The sequence below is a fragment of the Python bivittatus genome, unplaced genomic scaffold (genome assembly GCF_059951505.1).
Source record: "Python bivittatus isolate LINGU-HERP-01145 unplaced genomic scaffold, Pbiv_v1 ctg000080_np1212, whole genome shotgun sequence".
In the NCBI taxonomy this organism is placed as follows: Eukaryota; Metazoa; Chordata; class Lepidosauria; order Squamata; family Pythonidae; genus Python; species Python bivittatus.
Window position 1 is genome coordinate 59378673 of NW_028277035.1, and position 26928 is coordinate 59405600.

Consider the following 26928-nt stretch of genomic DNA (forward strand, 5'->3'; position numbering starts at 1 on the left):
CACAGCATATAATTTAAGAGGCCAAACTGGTAGAAGCATTATAAAATGTATCCTCCTTATCCAAACAGCTCCTTCAAATGTATAGTCTACATGCAGCTTTAAACATTGTACTCTGCTGCAAAAGCAAAACCAGTCACCTCTGAAACAGCATTTGTGCAGCGTATGCGCCAGCAGCAAACAACATATGGTAAATGGGAAACACCCTTTGTAATCACAAAGATTTTCATGACGGGGGTTTGTAAAGAACATTGTTCTCAGACATGCAATCACATCAGAGTTCAAGGTGAATGAAAAACAAAACAAAACGAAAAACACCAAAGGCAACAGTTAATCCCAACACGTCCTGAGATTCACAACATAGCTGGAGATGCCTCCATGCTGCTATTTCCCTTAGCTGAATATCAAAATAAGGAAATAAAATAACATGAGCAAAAGAGTATATATAGCTGAGCTTAGAATTTAAGCCTGTGAATTTGTTCCTTTAACCTTCAAAAAGTTAGAAGGAGGCAGTTTTTATAAGAGAAGGAAAACAGTAAGAATATCTGCAACCTATTTTACAATTTTCACGAACAGGCATGCTCCAAGAATTAGTCATAACATCAGCTTTGCCCTCTATATTATATTCAGAGCACTTCACAGGAGTTCTCTCTCTATATTGCAAAGGGCCAAAACAATATGAAATTACAGAGATGTACAGAAACAAGCTTATGCCATGACTGGTTAGTCTGGAAGGGATTAAAAATCTCCTGAAATGTTACATGTGTGAATGGTGAGTTGGCAGTCCAAGCTATGCCTATAATTCTCCACCCCTATTAGCAACAGTTAAATACTCTCTAAACAAAATTGCAGCAACTGTAATGTTGTTACCAAAGCACTGGTAAAGTATAACCAAATTGCCTCAATTCTTCTTAATACTGTGGGTGATCTGGACTTTGCAGAGCGTTCTTAAAGAAACCCCCCTGCACTGCATACTGCAGTTATCAAGGAGGCATTTAGCAGAGGATGATTAAGATATGATTGCAGTCAACATCAGCCAAAGTTAACAGATGCAATTTAAGACTATTGAATGCAGCATCTTTATGGAAAGCATATTTATTTTCACAGGATTTATTTTCTAAATTCAATTGGAGGCAGGATGCCTGCACCTTTCAAAGCAATCCAGTCATTATTAAGCTGATGTAACATTAACAAGGACAAGTCTTATACCAGCACAACAATGACTAGAAGGTAGTAGATGTTATAGGTTACTAGTGGGTTCTAATTACTGGGGGAAAAAATCACAAAGCTGGAGCCCAACAAAATCTTGGTTATGTTAAAGGAATGGCAGAATGCAAAGCAGATATAAGAAAGTTTGATTCTTAATAACTCAAGTATCCAGGTTAGAAAACAAGTTTAGCTCTAATCCCCAAATCCCTCCAGGTGCACCTTTTCAATTTATCCCATAGAAAACAATGATTGTCTATAACCATTATGAAGAATCACATGGCTAAGTAGGGAAAATTTCCCTTTCAATCCAAAACACATCTGGATTTAAACTAACTAGAATTTCCCTTTACCCTAAAATCTGAGAGAACTATGCTCAATTTAAAATATAGGTTTTTTTAAACACACCAATTTGGTTCTGGTTGATCTATAGTAAGGCTATGAGAATCCCTCGAAAGAGTGGGAATACATTCAAAGCACCTCTTTTTCCATTGTTAAAGCAGCCGTGTCTTTTTCCAGGCTGATGTTACAGTGTCAGAAGTTACTTTAGCATGCAGAGCTAGCAGCAGCTTCCAGAAACAGCTGTGCAAACCTGGAAAAACACAGTTGCTTTAACCATTTGTACACAGTCTCACATCTCTTTCAAAAGATTTGCACAGCCCTAGTATAGACTAGTAAATGTATTTGCTCAATTTTGACCTAGCGTGTTGTGTGAGCCTAGCCATTGCGATTTACTCAGCAAACCTGAGTAAGTTTAGTGGTCTATGTAAACCCAATTACTGTTTGCTGTGTCATCTGAGCCAGGCAGTTGATGGTTTGCTCATGCCATTGTTTTAGTAGTTTGGATGAACGAACAAAAGGTAGCTGGCAGAAGAAAGTAGAGAACAAGTAAAGCAGAGAGGGAGAAACAGCACTAGGAGAGCCTAGAGTTTGTTCATGTCAGATTAACCAGTGGTTTGGCATTACTGATCAAACAAGCTTGCAAAGTTGGCCCCACTTTCACAGCTATTTCCAGGATATCCACTAAAGTTTGCATTGAAGTTTAATTGTTGTTAATATCTGCAAAGCCACTTACAGAAATGTACATTGGCATCTAGAATCTTGTACAAGGACTTAAGAAATGTCAGCCCTTCAAGGGAGACCAGACAGGAAACCAATGCCATGTAGGTCAGTAGTACTTTTATTGTAAAGCTTTAGTAACAGAAACTTTCAGGTCTGAATGTGCTTCCACCCTCCTTCCTTTTAACTTCATGTGAACTAAGGAGAGGGCTTGTCTGAGACATTTACTCACATTACATTCTTGATCTGGGCTCAGTCCCCTTCTATATGACTGTTGCCTTGGTAACAGCTTTTCCTCCTGTCCTTCAAGGCCATTCCCTCTACATTAAGTGAGTAGTACTGAACAACTGGAAGTGTCTGAGACCTGATCTAATTTGCAGAAGTCTAAGGCTTGGTGTCCTTATCATATAGCACTGGATAACAAGGGCAGCTGGAGACATGTCTCTTGAATTTTACCTAGTGTGAAATCAGCAGCATATATATTATTGATAATTCAATTTCTTGGGCAGAACTATAACTAGTGTCTAGGACTTGGAGATACACTTTCAGTGTCTGGGTGATTTACCTAGTGTCTCAGTTAAAAGGTTCTTCCTCAAAGAGCATACTTTTGTATACATGCACCCACAGCAGCCTTTATATGTGGGCATATATGATTCTTTGTTATATAAAAATTTAGGATAATACTTTTGTTCCATTTATAATGTGTCCAAGCAGTATGAAGTGGCCCAATCTGTATAATGAACATCAGCAGACAGAACTATGAAGTAGCTAACTAGAAATAATGGATGGGAATAGAGAAGCTGGTTTGAGAGTGTTTTTGTCTCATCTAACTCTTATTGCATTCAAACTTGGAAAAGATGCCATTTGGGCAATATGTCATCATCTGGAGCATTCATCTAGATTCTTCTTGTATCAATCAAGATGAACCTTTTGTCTTTTTAAAAGATACTTCAGAGGTCAGAATCTAGGCCAGACTGAACAGTCATAGGTAATGACAAGAACAAACCATTATCTGCATGATTTCAAAATTTATTGAAAGTTTGGACAAGGAAAGACATAATGGAGTTTTGTGATGTAGCAACAAACAAAGAGCTGAGAATCAGGAAGGTGTTACTTTATAAGGAAATTCCATTTTTATAACAATAGTTCAACAATTCTGTTTCAGCTTTTTTTTCCTTTTGCTTTATATTCCTTTCTGGACTGAATGAAAATGAAAATGATAGAATCTACACTTTATGTTAGTCCATGACTTATTAAACAATGGTTGGATTATTGAATCATAATTGGCTGGATTCAGATATTGTCCTAAATAATAATCAATTAATATTTACGCAATACATTATAACAATATTCAGCTTTCTATACTCAGAATCAAATGTTTCAGCAAACCTAAATGGGTAACTATTAATGTATAACATTGTATAACCACAATCTGTGGTTGGAAAAGAAGTATAAAATGTTCAAAAGGAGACAAAAAGTTATTTGAGGTACATTATCATCCAGGTTAAATTACTGTATTTTAGAAGTAAATGTTCCATTATTTAATGCAATAATGTGAGTGGGTAGGGGAATAGTGAAAATCTATTGTTTTTTTTTTCTTTCCCATTACTCTTTTTAATGTAAATATGTCCCTGCAGTCATATAAAAAAGTTCTGTCATTCAGATAATATGAACTGAATTTAATTATACACAAGACACATTCATTTCTCAGAGTTTTGTTCTGTTCATTGGATTGGAGAAGTCTGTGGAAGATCATGTCCAATATATTCATGACTCCTCTGAGAGATTTTACATTTTAGAAGCTGAAACCATCTGTTCAATTTAATGCTCAGTATAGGATAAGATCCAGAAAGGAACACACACACGCTTTGTGAACACACACCTACGTTTCCACCAAAATCCACTATTAGAAATTTCCTTCAAAGAAACAGTGCCCTGCTCTTTGAACTTTGACAGATGAATGCCAGGCCATTAGTGTCTGTCTGTCTATCTGTCCATCTGTCTGTCTATCATCTTTCCCTTCTTCCCCCTCAGCAATGGGTTTGTGTAAAAACTCAATTTGGTTCTTGACTGTGGACAAAGTTAAAAATTAGTTTGAGGGTTCTGTGAGGGCAGTTCTGAAAAAGTAAGCAAAGTTTAGTTATATGAATAGTATATGCCGAAAAATCCCATGCTAATTCAGAAACAAAACTGAACGTTACAGACAAATAGCTTTGGGAAAGACTTGAATGTTAGATTCTTGACTACCTTTGGTGTACATTTCTGATCAAAAAGATACTGTTGTAGATTCTTATACAATAGCCTGTGGAAATATTTGAACAGGGGTGTACATCATGTGCAGTGATCGCTCTACAATGCCAGCTTTCACTTTCATAAAATAAGATTCAGATTCAGTGACATTTCCTCTTAGCATTATGCATCAGTCTCCAGTCAATCATTGTTCTATAGAAAATCTTACATATACCAAAAATAGTTTTAAAGTATTATGTTTAAAACTAAATAGTCTTACTGAATTTCTTTGAGTGTCTGTCTATCTGTCTGTCTATCATCTAGACTATTCAACAGTCACAGCTTCCTGGGCATTGTATAAATCAAAACATTTGATGCAAAACAAATCTAATTAAAACAACAAAAAGAGCACCATAATAGGGATAAAAATGAAGAGTAACAACAATTGTGTTGTCAATTCTGAACGGTTATTTCTGTGGGAGCCACCATTTGCTTTGCCTTTAGCATTATATTAAAAAATATACTTTGTTAATACTCTATTTTCTATCTTAAGTCATTATATATTAAAATGAGAAAAAAATCCACTGATCTTAAATACGTGATTAAAATTATTCTACCTATGTCAGCCTCACTGAAGTTTAATACTTTTACTTCCAGTGGATCTAAAAATAAGCTCGGTCGGTGCTAGTTAGTACTTGGATGGGAAACTACCAGAGAATCAAAAAGGATCAAGGCTTGACCAGGAAATCAAAAAATATCCTAGAATAAGGCAAATAAAAACTTAAAGCCTATATTACATTTCAAACCAAATCTTAAAAATTTGATTTCACATAAAATCTGAACAATAGCCACTAAAATATGTTTATATCCTGTCATATCATATAATCAACAACAGATACCGGGGACTATGTCCCATATTAATCAAAATAACTTTGAGGACATATACTAATTAATTCATTCTTTAGTAATAAATGTCGAAGTCCCAAAATGTGGTTGATGCATTGTCTAATATACCTGATGGGTCCAGATGGTCTGTCTAACCTGTGGAATAGGGAATCAGCCCAGACAGATGACTCATTTCAGTCAGTCTTTCACTGAAATGTGGTCCTCAAACAGCTTTGTTTGACTTGCTGGATAATCTGTGCTGGAAACTGTATGGGAAAGTGTGGCCCTATGGGTTCTTGGGACCACTCAACAGCTTTCGGTACCATCAAGCATGGCTTCCTTCTGGACCTCCTAGTGGAATTATGCCTTGGGAATACTCCTTTGCAATGGTTTCAGTTCTTTATGTTGAGCCAAGCCTATAATGTGGTATTAGAAGGTGGGAATGTTATACGGTAACAAGGCTAATGGCCTATGATGACCTAATGACCCATTTGTCCCCTTCCCCTTGATGTTCAATATTTGCATAAAACCAGGACCCAACAGTTACTTGCTACTAGGATGCAAGTAACAAAAGTCAGGGCACAAGATGGAATGTACGAAAGATGGGTTTGTGCTGTGATAGTTCAATACATGTTTCATGATTTTCTCATCATCACAATTTGTAGCAGGCACCAAAGGTAAGAATCCTATTGAAAATAGGATACCCCTGCTATCTGAGATATATCTTTCAGGTGCATAGGAGAGAGGCTTTTCCTGTGTTGCACCCCATTTATTGGAATGCCCTCCCAATCTATTGCAATGTCATCCCTTAGGAGTTGCAACTGACCCTCACTCTCTTAATGTTTAGAAAATCTGTAGAGACTAATATTTTTATTAGATTCCTAATTATTAAATTTCTTTAGGGTCACTTTTAGTATTAATTTTAATTTATGCTTTTTTTTTTTTACTTTCTATATTGTATTTTGCTTTTTAAATTGGTTAGCTGCCCTGAGTACTCAGCAGATGGGCTATAAAATAATAAATATATGTAAACACACACAACAGTTGAAAACTGCAGCATGGAAAAGAAAGTCTTAATAATATGATGTAATCATTAAGAAAGAAGAGTTTTATCATTATCATCAGTGTGATATAAAAACGAATTGTGAAACTTTAGTAGACAGCCACATGAACAAAGTAAGACTCTTTTGAAATGCATTGCTTGGCAGTGGATGTGGAAAATAACTACAATTAGTAACATATGAAGTGGGTATGCTGATGCAAATCTCATAGTACCCTGATAACTAGGCAAAAATCATTTTTATTGATTGATTCTTGTGGCTGTTCCAGAAATTAATTTCCTTTCTGTCTCCGTCAAAGTTCTGTGTCAGGTTTTTATGCACAAATATTCACAGGATTTTTACATTTCATGTTTTCCTTCAAATTATACATATGTTCCATCTTGTTTCCTTGGGACATTTTACATAGATCAGGTCATAGATCAGCATGTATTTTATCTGAGAAACAGTGCAGTTTAAACCCTATTTAGATATAGTGAAACCTTGATTCAACAGACCTCCGTTTATAGACTTCAGATACAACAGACTGAATTTCTGTCTCCCTGAAATAACAGACAAATCCATTGCATACAAGTAGCCCAGATGAGGCAGGTAAATTTACATTAATCGTACATCATTTGCATGACATCATTATGCAAATGATGCAAATTATATAATTCATTGCAATTTAATGGAAATCCAGGAATAAAAGAACCCCCTCTTCCCAGCTAGCCCATTAACATGAAGTTTCAAAAGTCTGTATATTTGAACTCCTGGTTTCAGCTGGCCTTGGGGCCCTTTCTAAGACAACAGCTGATGACAGACAAGGTGGTATGATGAAGGGCAGAGACTACAATTCTTGGTTTGGCCACCCAAAGTAATGCTTTGCCAAACTCCCCACCATCACCATTGCTGCAAAATTGTATCTGAACAAATCAGATCAGTATATTAAATGCAAATACATCTAATTAAGCAGCATTACCATGATCTTGAATGGAACTCCTGTGAGGCATATTAGTGATACCACTTAACAAACTGACATATAAGTTATAGAAACAGAAACTGAATTAGCTGAAAGTTTGCACAGAATCAGAAAACAAAAACTGAAATCCTTGCACTAGGCTTTCTGCTCGACTATGACTGCAATAATAGAAAGAATTTTGCTTCCTGTATCAACTTTTTAAAAAAATTTCCTGCATACTCACAAGGAATCCATTTCAGATTTATAAACAATTGTGCATTGGTGTACATATGACTCCATTCTTAAAGGCTGGAGCAGTGAGCCCTATTATAGAACTTATAAATTAGACAGAAACCTAATAGATTGCACAAATTAGCAAATGTGTATTGCACATATAATAAAAGTAGATTCTTTCCAATTTATCAGTCTATCTTATGCGCTTGAGACCATTTCCTGCAACAGACATTGGTGCAACTTCATCATCATTATCATCACTACTTTACTTCATATATTACTTATTTGCCATTAGCACAAAGATAAGTAAGTAAAGATGCAGACTTTGGTGCAATTAATGAATCCTCAAATCCTGGTACAATTAAATGGAAGGAAAAATAACTGGAAAATATTACAAGCAAACAATTCTTAAAATTTATTTGGAAGAACATGGCAATATAACATGATGAATTTTGATTCTTTTGTTTAATGATACCCATCCATCCATTTTTTTAGAACTACTAACATTTTCTTATGCCAGATAAAATCAAAATACTGAAATGTATCCTGAATGTACCATCACACACAAAAACCTAAGTGGAAGTTTTCTGCTTGACAAAAGGGAAAGAATAGCAATTTTTTCCCTATTTCCCCTTTCCTATCCTAGCCTTGTAGGCCAATTCTCAGAACATTCCTTGAGTTGAGGCTGACTCTTGGTGACTATATAGAGATGTCCATGTAGTTTTCTTGCCAACAGTATGGAAGTAGTTCACAACTGCCTTCTTTTAGCCCCAGAACTTTCTGGTGGCCTCCTATCCAAGTATTAACCATGTCCAATCCTGCCTAGCTTTCAGATCAGTCAAGGTCAGGTAGGTGCTTCCATGTAACTGAACATCACCATAACATTTCTCAGCTCTCTAGAACTGCACAGGAGACATCACTAGTGGGAAAGATTGCCATCCTGATCCTTTCCTTAGGCAATAGAAAATTGCTCAGTGGAATTCACAATCTCAGCTTGCTTCTTAGTCACAGGATATACTCATTACTGCAGTTTGAAATTAAAATAATAAAGCATTGCATCCAAATAGAGAATAAAGTAATATCTCACCCTTCAAAACAAAACTGGAACTTTGGTTTATAGGAACCGGTTATGCCCATATGCCTTCCTCATCATCCTGCGAGCCAGACAGTAGGAGGTAGATTGAAGTATTTGCATTGGAATAAAAAAAAAATTAATTACCTCAGTGCAGTTGCAGATCTATCGATCTTTGCTGATTAAAGTTCAGGTTATCAAAGAAAATGTAATGAAATGTAAGCAACAACTATTGTCATTTCAAAAGCCACAAATCCAAAAATGTAATGAAACATCTCTTGAACAGAGTTGCAATTTTGCATCCAAAGTATTTTATGAAGCTGAATAGGTAATAGCAAGAAAATAAGTTCATAATTCTTTCAGACAGAAAATAAAATTGCGACCCTGCATAGCTACCAGTATTATGGTTTTCCATGGGCCTTATTTCTGAGGAGGCCATAAAGGATTTTACTTAAAATATTACTATTTAAATAAGTACATCAGTAATTATTTTAATGAATCATTTTAGTTCTGTATAGTACACAAATATACATAGTGATGAGCAAAAGCGACAATTTATTGAGGCAAGTATACTTTTCTGATGTACACTTGATGTGGTACAATTGTCAATCAGCCTGCCTTCCATATAGTGTCCTGTGGAAAAGCCAGTTGCTATAGGCAAGTGAAATGTCAGATGGCAACTGTGAAAAGGCCAGGGGTCAGACCCATTCTATGGTGTCAACATCCCTTCTGCACAAGCCTGCCTGCCCCCAGTCTTGCCTCCCTGGTCCAAATGGCTTTCTGTCCCAGCTGTATCTCTCATCCCTCACACACACCCCTCCCATTCCAAATGCTTCCCCTGTCTAAATATGGGAGGGGCAAGTGTGGGATTGAGAGAGGCAGCAGTGATGGTGATGGTGCAGCCTTCCACCTGAAAGAACAGGGACTACCGTTACAGAAAATTTGACTCTAAAGGGGCTTTTTCTGATAGGGGCTTTTTCTGAACATGTTTCACTTCACTCAAGATGCTCCATGTACAAATTCATGGGCCTCATTGCATATTGTTCAAGAATTCTTCTTAGCCATTTAGAATTTATTCAAAATTTATTTCTTTATTTAAAATAAAGACTATTCACTAACGATGCTAATATGAATGAGATCTTGACTTTTTGCTTGATTTAAATTGTAAATTTACTTGCACATTTACAACTACCTTGGTTTTTCTTTCTTTTGTAAGGATTTTATTTTCATGTGTGTAACATAAAATAGAAACTGCCAGAATAGTATTAGTGGGCAGAATTAAATTAGTGTGGTTTTGAGAACAAAGAATGTTCCAGCTGAGAGACTACTTGATTTAAAAAGAAAAGGGAAGAGGGAAGAAAGTTAGTTATGGCTTGAAAATGCCTGCTTTGTCAGGATAAATCTGTTGAACACATTTAGATAAAGGAATTACTGTGTTGAATATTAATGATCATGGGTTCTACTGAATTTTTCTCAGGCAGATGGTAATTGTTCTATTCTAGTTCTCCTGCTTGGATTACAAGTGCAGTCAGATGTTGAATAATTTCCCAGGATAGGACCAAGTCTTCCAAAGCTGTTGAATACTCTCTTTTTAGGACATTTGCCATGCTACATCACATTGTCTCTTCTCACTGAAAGCAGGCTGAGTATGTTTTCTCTATGGAAATGGTGAAATGCTCTGTTCTGGTTCACCTATTCCTTATATTCTTTCCCTTTTAGAATCAGATTCCATTTCAGGTAATCCTTCAGAAAACAATTAGTGGAAGGCACTGGTAAATAAGAATGCACCATGCAGACTAGGAGAATGCAAAAAGCTGGTCTTGAACCATTCTTCAGTAGGAAAAAAGATAGACTTCCTCTAGATTAGGTCAACGTCATGCTGGTTTTTTGACACAGGAAATTGCCTGCTTCCAGGATATGTTTTTACTTCCTAGCCTATAGCACTGAGATGTCTTGATGTTTTCCCATCCAAGTAATAACCAAGTCCAGCCCTGCTTCACTTTATGAGATCAGCCAAGTTCATTTAGAGGCAGCTCCCTCACTGAGCAGGACAGCATAGAAAACAAATAAATATAGATGCTACGTTAGAAAAGACAGAAGGTGAGCTGTGGTTAATGATAGTTCCCATTTCTAAAAAACACTTGAAGAATTTTTTGTCCCTTGGAAAACTTCAGTAAAATGCCCATCTCCTCAATGTCTCTGCTCACAAATAGGATAGAGAATTTGCCCACATCCTAGAATCTTTTTCAAATGAAATAGTTCTGGAATAGCTGCTAGGACCTAGGATCAATTAAAAATGCTTTAAAACCCAATTTTCATAAGTTTAAGTGTTCTGCTTCTCCCCCTTCAGTAGAAAACCTTGCCTGACAAGACTTGTAATAGATGCCTTTCATGTCCTCAAGCGAAAAGAATTAACATCTCAACTTAAAGTAAATCTAGTGATAATAATGTACTCATCTTATGAAATACTGTTTGGTTTTCTCCCAAAAAGCGTGGCATGAGGGAGCTGGTATAAGGCATCCTATTCTTGTCTTCTTGTCTGCTGCCTATAACTGATGGTTTGAGCTGTCAGACATGTCACTACTGGCCCCAAGCCTGTGAAAGCTTTCTACAAGTTGCAGACAATTTTACTTTTTTTAACACACTGATTGCCACATAAGGGATTTCATTTCTTACTCGCAGTGACCTGAAAAGACTCCAGTTTTCTAACATATATAGGACCCTTAAAAACAAAAATTCAGAAGGTGTTAATCTTCAATTTACAAGAAACAAGTAAGGTCAAACAGAACAAGGTAAAAAACCTCTCATTCATTTGGTTTATATCCCATCTTTTCTCCAGAAGCTCAAGCCAACTTACATGGACATCCTGCTTCATTTTCTTTCCCCAAAATCAACTTTGTGAAGTAGGTTGTGTTGAGAGACAGTGACTGCCCAAAGTCACCCATATCTGAACTTGGGTCTCCCCAGTCCTGGTCCAGCAACTTAACCACTGCATTCTACTGACTCTACCTGACCATATGAGATTTATGAATCCCCTGGGATATTTTGTGATTTTACACCAGAGTTGGGGATCAAATCAGTCCAAGGGATTTTGTGTGACATAGGGTTATAAATGGGAAAAGACTAGTATAATAAAACTATGGCACAAGTAGTTGACAGTAGCTATACAGAAGGATAGATACTTAAACTTAGGCATGGCAATGGTTAATTTGCAGTTTGCTTGAATCCATTTGCTAGTGGTCAGACTTTCTGGCTGACTGTATAATTTTCCAATGGCATAATTAATCTGTGTTTACTTCCTTCATTAATCAGATACTGCTGTATATATACTAGACCCTCTGTCACTTGTTATTCTGCTCTTTGTCTCCACAACGTTCTTACTATTTCAGTATCACTTCTACTGTTTACTTAAAGCTACTCTTTTGCCATCAGCTTGATAGCCAACTGTTAGTGTAGCCAGTTTTTAGTTAAATAAAAATGCCCAGAGATTTGCAAATATTACATTGGTCAAATCAAGACATTCTGGAAATATGTCCTTATAAGAGACTGTAATTTAGTCTAGAAAATTCACATCTTACCCGTTCTGTATACAACCTCCTGAAACATTACCTAATAACCTCTAATAAAATTCATCCAGTTTTTAACTAGCTAATAAAAAGCCCTGAAATACACAATTAACCTCTCCCTTTTCTTTTTAGAAATAAATCTAACTCTCCTATTAATCAGTGCTCTCTCTCTGTTTATATTCCTAAACACTGATCCACTTGTCGTTTCCCCATCTCATTAGATCTCTATTTCAACAGCATTCATTTTCCCCCAAACAAAATTATTTTGTCTTATTTTTGTGTGCATTGGACTGAAGAAATCTGAAGAACAACTTATACAGCTGTTATGCTTTTCTCCTCGTAAACATATGTTTCTTCTAATATACACTTTAGCTAGCAATTTTCGTATGATATCTACATTTTTAAACATACATTTTTGTACTCATTTTTTAAGATATATGCAATGTTCATGCACTCTCCATATGTAACTCTTCCTAATGAACCAAATTGCTCAAGCCTGACTGGACAAAATTCAAAGAAGAATCATGGAATAACTTTATTCCAATTCACAATTTTGTTTGGGAAGTGTGAGTTAGACCAGTTGCCATCAACATGTGCATTAAACACATTTTCCAATCCAAGCTTTCCCCCAGAATAATGGACTGATAAGCTCAGCTTGCATTTCTGTTAAAAGAACCTTGGACTGTTTGTTCAGAAGTTAGATATCAACATTGACCAATACAAAATATGAATGAGAATAAAATTCTTTCCAGGATCTCTTTGAAAACTGTGTTCAGAGCATAGAATCTCTGTCTTTCAACATCTATCACCTTTCTTTGTTCAGTACTCAGTTCTTTCTTCTTTTGAGCACTGGGACTAAAATAAGGAGCTAACATGGTGTAGTGGTTAAGGTGCTGGACTAGGATCTGGGAGACCCAGGTTTAAGAAAACCTTCAGCCACCCTTAAAGCCACTCTTTCTCCACTCAGTTTATCCCACAAGGTTATTGTTGGGATACAGTTGGAGAAGGGAGTGTTCTGTACACTGCCTTAGGTGCTTGGGGGAAAGTGAAGGTATACATCTAACAAATAAAGCAAGTTTTTAAATCCTTCTCTCTCCCCCACCAGATGACATGGATATGCTAAGTCCTTTCATCTCCTTTTTTTCCTACCTTTCTGAGAAATATATCTGTGGAAAAGCATTTGGATTCTTCTCTTAAACTCAGCCTCTCACTATTTTTCCATTATCTATGTGTGAGAAAGCCAAATGTTTTTTATGGATAGTGTAAAAAACTATCCTAGGAAATATATGATATTTGAAGTTTGTTTTCTAATATAAGAAACAAATAACATTGTTTTGTTAATTTAATATTAAAGGACATAGAGCAACTTAAAGAGATCAACCTTTTGTTAATACTGATGATCACATCCAACTCAGTTAATTTTTTTTTTAACTAGCTGAGTTCATAAAACAAAATCATAATAGATTATATTTGAGTAGATCAGCTATTTAAACAACCAAACCCCTCCTCTCCATTAAAAAGCAATTGTTCAAAAATATTTTTTAATAGTTAAATTGAGATCCTTCAAAGATGGTACGAAAACAAAAGGAGGAAAGAAAACCATAACAAAATGAAGGAAAAGTCCAAGGAGGAAAGCGGAAGGAAAACATTTGGATTCTCTGAGTGATTGAAATAAATAACAAAGTTGTTCTTTTCAGTTCAAAGAACAGATAACTTATATTGTTTATTTTCTCTTTGAACATTTATTTTATCTTGAAAATTACCCTGGTAAGAGGGCAAAGTATGAAGTTAAAGCAAGAAGAGTTGTGACTAACCTGTTCTGGAGAGGGTCTATGATTGGAGTGCTGTGTCCTTCCAGGAGACCTGTGGTGGTGATGGTGGTGATGGTGGTGGTAGTGATGATGGTCATCATCATAGTTGTCTGCCATCAGTTTCATTCTATTCTGTGTCTGAAGGGAATAAGAAACCACTAAATGATAGAATGCAGAGAGAACATTAGACAACATCTCTTTTATGACACCAATATTTCTCCCTACTACCAAAGTACTATGTGGTCACTGATGATCAAGGATTAACTGAGGTGGAAGCAGGTAGTGAAATTTTTTATTTAATAGCTTGTATGGACCTACCAACAAACAATTTTCAGAATTACCTGTATCATGATTACCTGTTAATCTCAAGAGTTTATTAGTTGACCATGCCCAGCAGGCTCTTTTGAGCTGAAAAACAAACTTTTGTTTCCATGACAACTAACAGTATGCAAGTTCTACAACACATCTAGAGCAGCCCTCAAGACTGGGAACTGAATGAGAACCAGCCCTATATAGTCACCTCATGGGATCAGCAGGAATACCTTAGACTTACCTCTTCAGGGTGGCTGAAGAGGCAGACTTTTCTACAAGCCCCACATCCTATCATCAATTTTCTTACTGGATCATAAAACATAAATTAAGATAGATGTGCTTTATACATTGAATGTTTATTTACAAGAAGCCACACTTCTAAAAACTATGTATTCTAAGCTATGCACATAGGTTAGCCATAGAGCACGCCTATTTTATTGAAAGTATTGCATTTTACATTTCAGATTCACCATTGTATAAATATAGTGTAATGACTTACAGCAAATGCATCCCGTAGATAGCCATATAGGAATCAGAACTTTCTAGCTCCCCACTTATCACCTAAATAGCTGATGAGTCCTCCTGGCCCACAATCTAGAACATGCCGCATGTGTGTGGGGGTAAGATAAAAATATAAAATATTTATTAAACATAGTCCCTCTTTTAATATGAATTGATGGCTGACATCCTAAAGCTGTGCACTTATGTGGGGGGGGGGGGATTTTTACTGATTTGCAGTTGTAAGTTTTTATAGAGTCTGAAACACAGCTACCAATCGTATAGTGAGAAAATCCCTTTTCAATCTACACAGCATCTAGTAGATTTCAAGGACTGGCTTTCTCAAACAAACCATCTATTTCTAACAAAACAAAGCAAAACAAAAACCTATACAGGGGAGAAGGGAAAGGTTTTTAGCAATCAGCTTTCTAGGAAAAAGCAACTCTAACCCTTACTCTATTTCTCCTTTGAATTTTTAAAATATTTTATTTGTTTATTTTGTTATCAATGAACAGCCTTAAATTTCCTACCTTTCAACTGTATCCTATAAAAATGCACAAGTTAAACAAGAAGATATATGCAATCCTGAAAATGTTTCCTGTAATGAGGTGTTGGGGATTAGACTTGTCATGGAATAAGAACTGGGAATGAATGATGCCATCTTCTTAATATAGCACTGAAATATAAATAAAACACTTTTAATATTTATTCCTGGTGAATCCAAACCACTGGCAAAGCAAACACAAAACTACAGCTAATACAAAGAGCTGTATGCTGAGTAGGGTGGCTATATAAATGTATTAATTAAATGAATAAAAATTAAAATAATGTTTCATGGTTTGATCAGCCTTCTGAAGCCTTTGCTCATTATAACTGCACTCTATCTTTTGATTAATACCAAATTATGTCAGAATTTTCTGAAGAAAAGAATATTGTTTTGCTGACTTACACATTGGCTAGAATAACAGGAAAATGCAAAGTTTAAGGTTACGTTTTGGCTTCTCTTAGGCATTCTCATAGGAAATAAAACATTATATTCATGACACTTAACTTGGACATTTCTTCTACTTTTAAATATAAACTTTAATAATCTTCAGTGGTTTCAAGCTTCCACATATGACACAATCAAATGTTGTATTTTAGGGGGTGAGATGGGGAGAATAAAAAGCATCTAGAAAATATGGGATAATTGTAATTATTTTTTTAATCAATCATTTAAACTAAATACTGTGGAACATCGCAGCCCTGGCTAATTCTTTTTAAGATTCAGAAGGCTTTGTAATGCCAGGTATAGTTTTATTTCAGGAAGAAATTAATTAACTAGACTGGAGTTTGTCCAGGACCCCAAGGGCTCTACACTTGCAAAAAAAAAAAAAAGCAATGGGACTTTTATTAACCCCATATGTTTAAAAGCTTAGTTTATCTGGGGGGAAAAACATATATTTCCAACTGTACTGGGTCTCATGGCAATGTGTTGAATATTGATCTGGAGGGAAGAGTGCCACCTACTGATTTCATTCTGCCACCATTTCATGCAATTTCATGAATTTCTTTAAAATATGTTGAAGTTCATTGTTGATGAAATCTGTTTCCAGTTAGCATGGGACAGAATAAAATTCAGCATTCTACCAGTCTTGAGTTGGTAGATACCTATGGACATATACTTTGGTAACCCTTAGCTTGTATATTTTAGAAAATATGGTTAAATCAAGCTTAGTTTAACTTCTTAAATTAGTTTTGTAACTAATATTCAGTAATTTCATTGATGCAGATGATGATTCAGTAACATTTTTTTCTGCAAGGCATGATGACTTTAGCTTTTAAAGCATAATTTCAGTTGCTTTTAGTATAATCACAGTTTTAATTCTAAATGTATCTTCATGTTTTGATTCTATGCTTCAGTTTCATTTGCACAATCAGGAAGTGACAACAATATTGCACAGAATGAAAAGACACAAATGTGACACATTATTTCCCTGTTGTGGAAATCCTTTAGGAATCATCTCTGACCAAATGCTTACAAAAACTTGCTGTGGGAACTATGTACATGTAGGAGGGGGAACATGGATAGGGCATCAGATACGTAGGCAGTTATACTATGAAAAAATATGCTTTTGAATAACTTTAGTTCCTTTTTGGCAACATATTCTCCTGGGTATACTTCATCTGATATTTCACGTAATGGAACCAAATTATAGTAAGCAATCTGATCTTTTAGGACTATCACACCATGAAACAGGTCCCTGGATAATACATTCTACAACTATCCTGTTAAGACTAATAGCAACCAAACAATGAAAATCATATTGCAATGTAAGCTTGGGTCTGAAGGCCATCTTCAGAGGTCATGTGTTCAGGTCCCAGTAGAGAAAGGTTTGAAATCAAAAGTCTTTGATGATTATGCTGATGTTGTTTAAATATCTGATATATGTGAAATAACTTTGCTTAAGAACTTGCAGAATTTTAGCTTAAGAACATATTCACACAGCATTTATTTTAAAAAAATATGTTTTAAGATACTAATTCCAAATAATATATCCTAGTCAAAAGATCAATCCACCCAAATTTGAAGGTCACAAGGAGTGGAGTTAAGAGTGATAAAGAAGCTTATGGGGGGAGGGGGGTATTACATAATAATATCAATGAAATTATATATAGTACTGTGCAAAAGTTTTAGGCAGGTGTGAAAACATGCTGTTAAGTATGAATGCTTTCAAAATTATATATTGTAATTGGTTATGTTTATCAATTTTCAAAATGCAAAGTGAGCAAACAGAAGAGAAATCCAAATCAAAATTTGGTGTGACCACCCTTTGCCTTCAAAACAGCACCAATTCTTCTACGTACACTTGCACATAGTTTTTGAAGGAACTCGGCAGGTAGGTTGTTCTAAACATCTTCAAGAACTAACCACAGATCTCCTGTGGATGTAGGCTGCCTCAAATCGTTCTGTCTCTTCATGTAATCCCAGACAGACTCAATGATGTTGAGATCAGGACTCTGTGGGGGCCAAACCATCACTTCCAGGACTCCTTGTTCTTCTTTACGCTGAAGAGAGTTCTTAATGACATTGGCTGTATGTTTGGGGTCGTTGTCCTGCTGCAGAATAAATTTGGAGCCAATCACACACCTCCCTGATGGTATGGCATGATGGATAAGTATCTGCCTGTATTTCTCAGCATTGAGGACACCATTCATCCTGACCAAATCTCCAACTCCATTTGCAGAAATGCAGCTCCAAACTTGCAAGGAACCTCCACCATGCTTCACTGTTGCCTACAGACACTCATTACTGTACCGCTCTCCAGCCCTTCAGCACACAAACTGCCTCCTGCTACAGCCAAATATTTCAAATTTTGACTCATCAGTCCAGAGCACCTGCTGCCATTTTTCTGCACCCCACTTCCTATCTTTTTGTGCATAGCTGAGTTGCTTAGCCTTGTTTCCACGTCAGAGGTATGACTTTTTGGCCACAATTCTTCCATGAAGACCACTTCTGGCCAGACTTCTCCGGACAGTAGATGGGCATAGCTGAGTCCCACTGGTTTCCACCAGTTCTGTGGTGATGGCACTGCTGGACATCTTTCGATGTCGAAGGGAAGTAAGCATGATGTGTCTTTCATCTGCTGCATTAAGTTTCCTTGGCCAACCACTGCATCTACGGTCCTCAACAGTGCCCATTTCTTTGTGCTTCTTCAAAAGAGCTTGAACAGCACATCTTGAAACCCCAGTCTGCTTTGACATTTTTGCCTGGGAGAGACCTTGCTGATGCAGTAGAACTCCCTTGTGCTCAGTCCTGCCATGGGGTATGACCTGTGACATGAAACTGTCTTCCACAACCTCACCTTAGTAGCAGAGTTTGGCTGTTCTTCACCCAGTTTTAAGCCTCCTACACAGCTGTTTCTCTTTCAGTTAATGACTCTGTTTCAACCTACATATGAAATTGATGATCATTAGCACCTGCTTGGCATAATTGGTTAATCATACACCTGACTCTAATCCTACAAGATCCCTGACTTTGAGCAAGTGTACAAAGTGTGCAAGTGTAAGAATTGATGCTGGTTTGAAGCCAAAGGATAGTCACACCAAATATTGATTTGATTTAGATTTCTCTTCTGTTCGCTCACTTTGCATTTTGTAAATTGATAAACATAAACAATTACAATATATAACTGTACATACTGTGACAAGAAGCAAAACTGTCTATATCTCCATAAAATCAAAAGTTTTTGATAACTTTTTAAAGACTCATGATAGTCTAGCCCTTCACTATTTGATTTGTCTGAAATATAATTCATATCTGTGGAAGACAAGTGCATGGGGTACTGGAATATCTATTTATGGGCCATTTTCAAGCTTACTTAAAAGAACAAGGAAAGTGCCATCCCCAATCTCCTAGTGAATATCACCTAGGAGGTTCATAATTAGAGTGAGAGTACAGGCCAAAAGCAGAGCATCTTCACATTCAAAAGTACACGCGACTGCACAATATTAACACTGGGATAACTTTTCTCTTTCTATCAAATCACACTGAATAACTGACCTTATACACCCCAAGAACATGAGTAAACCTTACTTACTTTCTATGTGTTCAAGAAATCTTGAATATTTTATCAGATTCAGCCAAGATACTGAGGGTTACAGAATGCTAATGAAAAATTGATCCATAAGAAACATGGGAAACAGTTTATTTCAGATTCTCCTTTGGCTTTTCCTAACTGACTGCTGTGAGCGTGTCAGTTTCACATTTAGTAATCTCATGATTTTGTCAGTCACTCAAATATATTGTTTGCTAGATTGGCTACTCAACTTTGCTAAGTACAGGTAAAAAGGGGCACTAGTTGTTTCAACCATTATTCAGCCCCAGTATTTGGGACTTGGTGAGTGGGAATAGAATTCCTCACAAATATCACTACAGTTTTATTGTAAAGATGACTTTTCTCAAAATCCTCTTGCATGTGAGAAACGTATCCTAAACATTGTTATGGATCTCAGCCATAAAGCTTAAAAGCATGAAACAACGATCCTTGCAAAAAAATCCACATCAATATTTTGAGGTCATACATAGCCACAACCAGTATTTTAGCCCTGTAAGGTGCAGCAAGTTACACACATTTAAGCTTGTGTAGTTCAGTAGGCTTAAGCTAGTGTAATTTTAAAAAGATTGCATTCTGTATGGGAAAGCTGATATAGCCATACATCCTTCTGAATTTCTTCAGACAATAAAATGGAAAGAAATCAAAAGCTTGAGTTGACTTGCCTGGCAAAATAGATATACATATATGTACAGATTAAAATTGGAGCACTGAAGCATCATTTTTCAATTTTTATAATCATATCCTTTGAATTATTATCTAGATCAGATTAATACTGAAATATTGGCACGCGTGATATAAATATGAAAAACAGTTAAGACACATTGGTAGTGACAGAAGATATTATTCAATATCTGTAACTTGCCAACAAAAAATCTGTTTTTCTCCCTCTGCCAGCAAATGTCATGTTCTTATGCTAATAACATTTTGATGAAGTGATATTAATAAGGTTCTTTCTCAGATTTGGGTCCTCTGAAAATATACGAGAAACACATACAGCCAAATATACGCCCACACTCAGCAACGTGCCATTCGATGGCGAAAAATTAATTATGTGCAAGTAGCAGTCAAACTTATTTCAAAGCCATATCCTTGGCCCCAAAGTAGCAACAACTGACACAGTGCACAAATGCAATATTGTAAAACAGAGGTGCTAAAGCTTTTCCCCCATTATGGACCTCTTTTTCTCACACTGATTTTTCAAAAGCTGCACGCTAGTTGTGAGTAGTGCCAAAGCTCCTTCTCTAAGAGGGAGGGAGGGAGGGAGAGATGCCAATGATCTTGAGATTATCCCCACCCAACATTATTTCTTTCTTCATTTTTATACATGCATTTTATTCTTTCATTCTGTTCTTTTATATATATATATATATATATATATATATATATATATATATATATATATTGAAACAGATAAGGAAACAAGTCCAACTAGTTACCCATATCCAAGCCCTTATCCCTTCCCACACAAACACACCCTAAATTCTTCCCTTCTCTTTCTCTCATTTTCTTTTCATTTCTAGCTGCTTGTATCAATGAAAACCCCACTTCATGTGGCAATTTTGCTGGGAAAAAGACACACCTATTGCCATAATGGGGGCGTTTTTTTCCCTTATGAAGCAAGGCAAAATGTGGGCTAGACTGGCAGATGACATGGGTCTACATGACAAGGATCTACACAGGGAATGCAGAGTTCTATCCTTCCAGTAATCTGAAATGGTAGTCTGATTCCAAAGAAAATCCAGTGTCCAGTGGAACAGAACTGACAGGAAACTTAGCCACACTAAAAATAGCCATAACATTTGGCATTTTGGTTGTTCAAGTTGTAATTTGTTCTGCTTTCATTATCAATAAGGGTGTGGATTTCCTTTCTAGAATACTGAATGGACTAGTGATAAAGTATAGGAAGTATATGCATTAATAATAGAAGTATTTGTATTAATAAAAACTGCAGAAAGAAGTATGTTTGTACAGGGCAACTGTAGTTTAATCTGTAAATTGGGCAGAGGTTATACATATATAACCCTGGAAATCTACTTTTTCCATATAGTTAGTACGTTAAGACTGTAGTGAAGCATAACACAAAGAAGAAAGTCTTTTTGTACATCTTTTATAAATATAGTTCTTAGGCATCCATGTAAAAATCCTGATAAGGCTGCATGCTGAATCTTAACTTAGACTTGGATCAGTCATGATTAATTTACTCCACTGATTTCAAAAGGAATTAAATTTAATCAACCTAAACTAGTCTTAGATTTACTGTTTGAGTAAACCTTACTGAATTCAGCAGTGCTTAACTGAAGATAAAGATATCATAAAATGTATTATTAAATTCCAACCATATGAAAACACTTCCAGCTTGCTAGTATTTTCATGAAAGAATCTGCAGGCATGGAGATGACTAAAAGTGACACTTCTTGCTATGTTTCCAAAAGCAGGAAGACACTAGAGGTACTTACTTTAGCTAAAAATGAGGCAAATAGTGAAATTATTCCCATATGATCAGAAATTCCAAACTGATTGCATTCATGAAATCATACTATTTCCTACTGAGAGAAAACTTTGCAGAACAATTAGCTTCTATTAGCTTTTTTTTCAAGGTATCATTACTAGTGAATCCATACTAGGTATATATTGATGTATGTATGTATGTATGTATGTATGTATGTATGTATGTATGTATGTATGTATATGCCTTGTGTATATCTGCTTTTGTAGATGTGGACCAAATAAACCCTGCTAGATTGGGGACAGGAAGAAATGTAAGGGCAGATTTTGCTCAGACCTTTCCCAGTCCATGCATAGGCTTCAAGACTTGCCTCTTTTCTGTAACCCCCAGACTAAACCCTACAACATTTGCAAGATACCTAAGGTGACAGGTTAGAAAGATGTCATATAAATACAGTTTAGTTGGAATAGTTACATTTTATTACCCTCTCTCAATGAAAGACAAAACAAATGTTCAAATAGAGTGGAACATAATCAAATGAGTCCATACAATAAAGCAAGGAGCCCAAAGAAATCTGAATGGCCCTATTTCTTTTCTTCTTCTTTTTTTAAAGCATTCTACTTCAATGTGAAAAGTGCCTGAAAGTAACACAATCAAACCCTTCCAGATTGCTGGAAATGATTTTTAGAAACACACTTTGGCAATTGCCTTGTCAACTCTTTTGGTTGACTAATTTCAACAGTAGCAGACAGGCAGTGCGTCTATTCCAATGGTTTTAGAATTAAATTGCCATTTAATTAATGGCAACAACTTTGACACCTGTCATGGTACAGTATTACAAAATGGGCTTGGTTATTCCAAGTACATAATACAGCTCCTTCTTTCAAATCCTGATGGGTAATTGTCCTTTCACAAACACCAGCTGGAATATTAGACACTTAGCAGACTGGAAAACACCATATTCTAACTGCCAAAAAGACCCTTATCTAAACTATTATGACCCAATTCCAATTTCCATGGCATCTGTGATTGAATAAATTTATGCTGACATCTGACATTTCTCTTATGATCACCACACATTGGGGATTTCTCTTTCCTAAACGTCTGCAACTTCTGGAAGTTAAAAAAATGTGGCAGAGCATACAGGAAAGATGGTGTAGAACAGTGTAGTCAGTAATGTATAGGCTGCACTCATGCTGAAAGTATTTGTCTCTGTCCCAAATAATAAAAGCGGTAATTACATGGAAGGATGTAAGAACACAAATACAAAGAAAGGGGCTAAACTGTATAATTAACACTTTGAAAATGGAGCTGTCTGGACTCTGAAAACATTTCAGACCAATGCATGTGGGCAATATAAGATGTACAGATTGCTTTCTTTTCTTTTCTTTTCTTTTCAGCAGAGAAAATAATTCATTGAACAGATAACTTTCTGGAATAATTATTTAAGAAGATAGATCCAGGAACCTATTATACTGGATTAAGATAGTTAACATAAAATATGTACAACAATAACCACTACTACTTTTTTTTCCAAGACTTGAAATGCAAGAAGTACAAGGTATGCTTTTCATTTTTCCATCTGCCTAATGGGCTGCAATATGAACCATAATTTTCCTATTATTAAATACCTTATAGCAAGATTAGAGAAATGTCATTTTTACCTACAATGGTAACAGAACAAAGGTTCTGTTTTGTGATGATGTTAAGATAAATGAATAATTTTTCTTTTGTGAATTTTTAAAAAATGGTAAGAAACAGAGCTTACAAGTTCTGAGGGAAGCTTCTCTAAAAAGCTGTCAGTACCTAGTCAACGTTGACTATTTCAAAAAAGTTAAGCAAAGGAAGACCCGGTTTGTAGTTGGATGGGAAACCACTACAAAATCCCAAAGCTCTAGACTAATATATCTAGTAAAAAAAATCCATGAAGAAGACAAGGGCAAATGACTTCCATACCATTGTCAAGAAAACAATGTATGTCCATGTAGTCACCTGGAATCAAGCTTGATTTGAGAGGGATGAACAACCGATATATTTCATAGGGTCACTTGGACTGTAGCACATTTTATAAATGTGTTTTTCCTTGTTTCTATCTGAATCAGGGCAAAAGAATCATTAAACCATAATCTCCCTATGAAATTAGCAAGTACAAAGTCATAAACACCACATTGCAACTGACATCATGTCACAGCTGAGGCAAATATTTTACGATTTTTGTTGCATGTGACCTTTCAAATAAAAGTTACAGTTGAGTATAAAAACAGTCCAGTTTCAATTTCTAAGTTGAATGGAGCCAAGGTAAAGTCCCCAATCTATTTGCATGTGGGCAGGACTGCCATAAAGACTGTAAGCAAGATTGCCAACTATTATTAGAAATGGGATACTCAGTATTGTATTTCAGAAATCAGAATCCTAAGTAGTGAACCAAGACTGATCCCAACATATTTTGCTGCTTGACCAAAAAGGCTCCATAATTCCACTTGCAGAAGCCAACTGAGCAGTAAATAGATTTCTCCTTCAGCACCAGAAATGGGACTGTGTCAACTGCAGCCAAAGGAAGCAGCTTGCTAAGAGTTGCTGGGCAGGCCACTGGAAACACAGTCTTCTCCTCCTACATCTGCCTCTGCTTACTTCCCATTCCACCTTGCTCCACTCTTGCTTCTTGACCACTGATAGGTACAAATTCTGCAATACCAATGGGGATCATCTGTGCGGTCTCTTCTGGACTAGCCTGTTGCTTGCTGGGGGTTCTCTGGGCTTTCAATATGCTGGCTGGGGTTTCTCTTGCAGGCCAGTATTATCAAATGAGTCATGAAAATAAGAGAAGCAGCTGATGAGCAGAGATTGCAACCGTGGTATGTTCCTGGTCATCCTTCCAGCTGCAAGCTCTCTATGTCTAAATGTAATAAAGCTGTTGTGCTGTACAAGGTATTGAAAATTCTTCTCTTTTTTTGGCAAATTCTCATAGTCATCAGGTTCCTGTTCCAGTTGGGGAAGACTCATGAGTTCAATTATTTGTTCCCATCTTCATTATTAATTACTCCTTTCCTGGGATTGCATACAGTATAACTGAATTAGGGGAAAGTATCCCAAAGAGCAACATTTCCTGATGTTTCACATGCTAGATTTGCCTTAGACTTCTATTAATCAATAGTTCTGTAGCTGAGCAGTGTCCCTGTAGAATGTGTATCTGCTACTTTTGGATATATTTCTTGGATACAGTGGATGAAAGAATGTTAAAATAGAAAAAAAAAGAGTAAGGCTTCTCTTAATTTTTATGCACTTCCAGTGTCAGAAGATTTCAGTGTCACCTTATTGATTTCTAAAACGTTTATAAAATAGTGAGCTAATGAGTTAGCGAAGATTGCCAAACACTAACTTTGTCTCTGGCTGATATATTATGGACACCTGTGGTCTTGAAGTGGCTGGAACGTTTCTACGCTGAAATTCTTGCAAGCAGTTTTTGGCCAATTCTGTTTACATTTTTGGCTAACCATCCTAATAATGAAAAAGGACAATTGGGAAATACATCAGTTATTCTTAACAATCCTTGGAGAATTTTTAATTATAGCTTTTAGGCAAGTTATTTCAGAGAGGATGACATCATTGTAAATATTTCACTAACAGCATTTATCTTTGAATTCTCTCAAGGAATTCTGACTAGAAATATTAACTTGTTCAACTGCAAACAAAGCACTAGATTTCTTTTCATATAGCACTGACATATTCTATTTGTATTTATATCAGATACTTAAACATGAAACAAAGGCTTGCTAAACAATTAAGGATTCTGAACATCCACAAACTGTGTGCATTGCAGTTGTTTTCTTTTTCCTTTTAAATATGTGTAACATTTTCTCTTCTAAAACTAACCATTCTTAAAATATCTTCAGATTTCAGAATGGGTGAATCATCTCCAGTCTATATCCCAATATCAGATTTTAGAAAAGGAGAGCCTTCTGCAACCTAACGCTATTCAGATACGTCAGGAATTCAAGTCCCCCAAGTCCCAGCCAGACTTAGACAGGCTGACTTTTGAGATGCAGTTAGGGATGGATTAATATGGTTGCTGATGTCACAAAAGGAGTTCCTTATCCTGATAATGGAGGAAAAAACACTGAGATTCAAACCACTTTTTAGGAAAATGGAAATTTGGGTTTGTCTTTGGGAAAGAGTATGGCTCTTTAGATAGAATGTAGCCCATTTCTCTGATACTTGGCTTTCTAGCATTCACATTCTGATGTAGCATCCTTGGTTGATAGGAAAAAAATAGTTCTGTGATGTGTTCAAAGTTAAAACATTTAAAATACTTAAAAGAATACTTTTTGCCAAAGATTGCAATTGCTCTGAGTGGTCTACCTCTTGAGTTGCCTACTTTAACTCAGGGTTATCACTGTGTTCACGAATATACTTAATGGTTGTTTGCATGCTAAAAGTCCCTAAAGCTTGTCATTAAGCAGTACTTATTCTTCTTGGTTGGGTGCCAGACTGCTCTTTCAAGGAAAATGGGTGCCTCAGCATAACATTTTGGCCACAACTACATTAGCCACCCCAATTCATTGGGTTCTAGAAAGGTTTTGACTTTGACTGAACATTTCAGAATAACTCTTTTATTGATGCACAGCTACAATATATTTGATTTATGTCATCTTTCAATCTGCTCTCTTCAGGCACATTCTCTAAGACGGCCTCTGCTTTCTTCATTACATTTTTTTTCCTGTGGTTAAAAGAACAGACTAAAGGCTGACAGGCACATGATTTAAAGAGTCTTAAATACGTCACATTTAAAAGTATCCTCCAAACACATTGAACTCTATCAGACCTCCCCAGTGAAGTTTATTTAGGATGTTTTAGGATTGTACAGTTTCTCCCATGTTTCCTGTACGTGATGCAATATTGAAACTAAGGATTAAGTACTTTTAAGAAAGGGCCTTTCTTAACTAAAAGTTGAGCTTCTATTTGATTGTAATAATTTTTGAATCGTAAAGTTTTGCAGGAACTTCAATTTAGCTTTTCA

General features: G+C 36.1%; 1 protein-coding gene across 4 annotated transcripts in view; it reads right to left on the reverse strand.

The window, feature by feature from the left end:
* Positions 1 to 8735: 8735 nt before the first annotated feature.
* ERC2 (ELKS/RAB6-interacting/CAST family member 2) overlaps positions 8736 to 26928 on the reverse strand; it is a 443048-nt gene continuing 424855 nt past the window's right edge. For all 4 annotated transcript variants that reach the window (XM_088134787.1, XM_088134788.1, XM_088134786.1 and 1 more), the window contains 2 exons: positions 14061 to 14195; positions 8736 to 8762 (listed from right to left, as the gene is read on the reverse strand). In XM_088134787.1, the coding sequence (XP_087990913.1) occupies positions 8736 to 8762; positions 14061 to 14195 (162 nt within the window). The remainder of the gene's footprint in view (positions 8763 to 14060; positions 14196 to 26928) is intronic.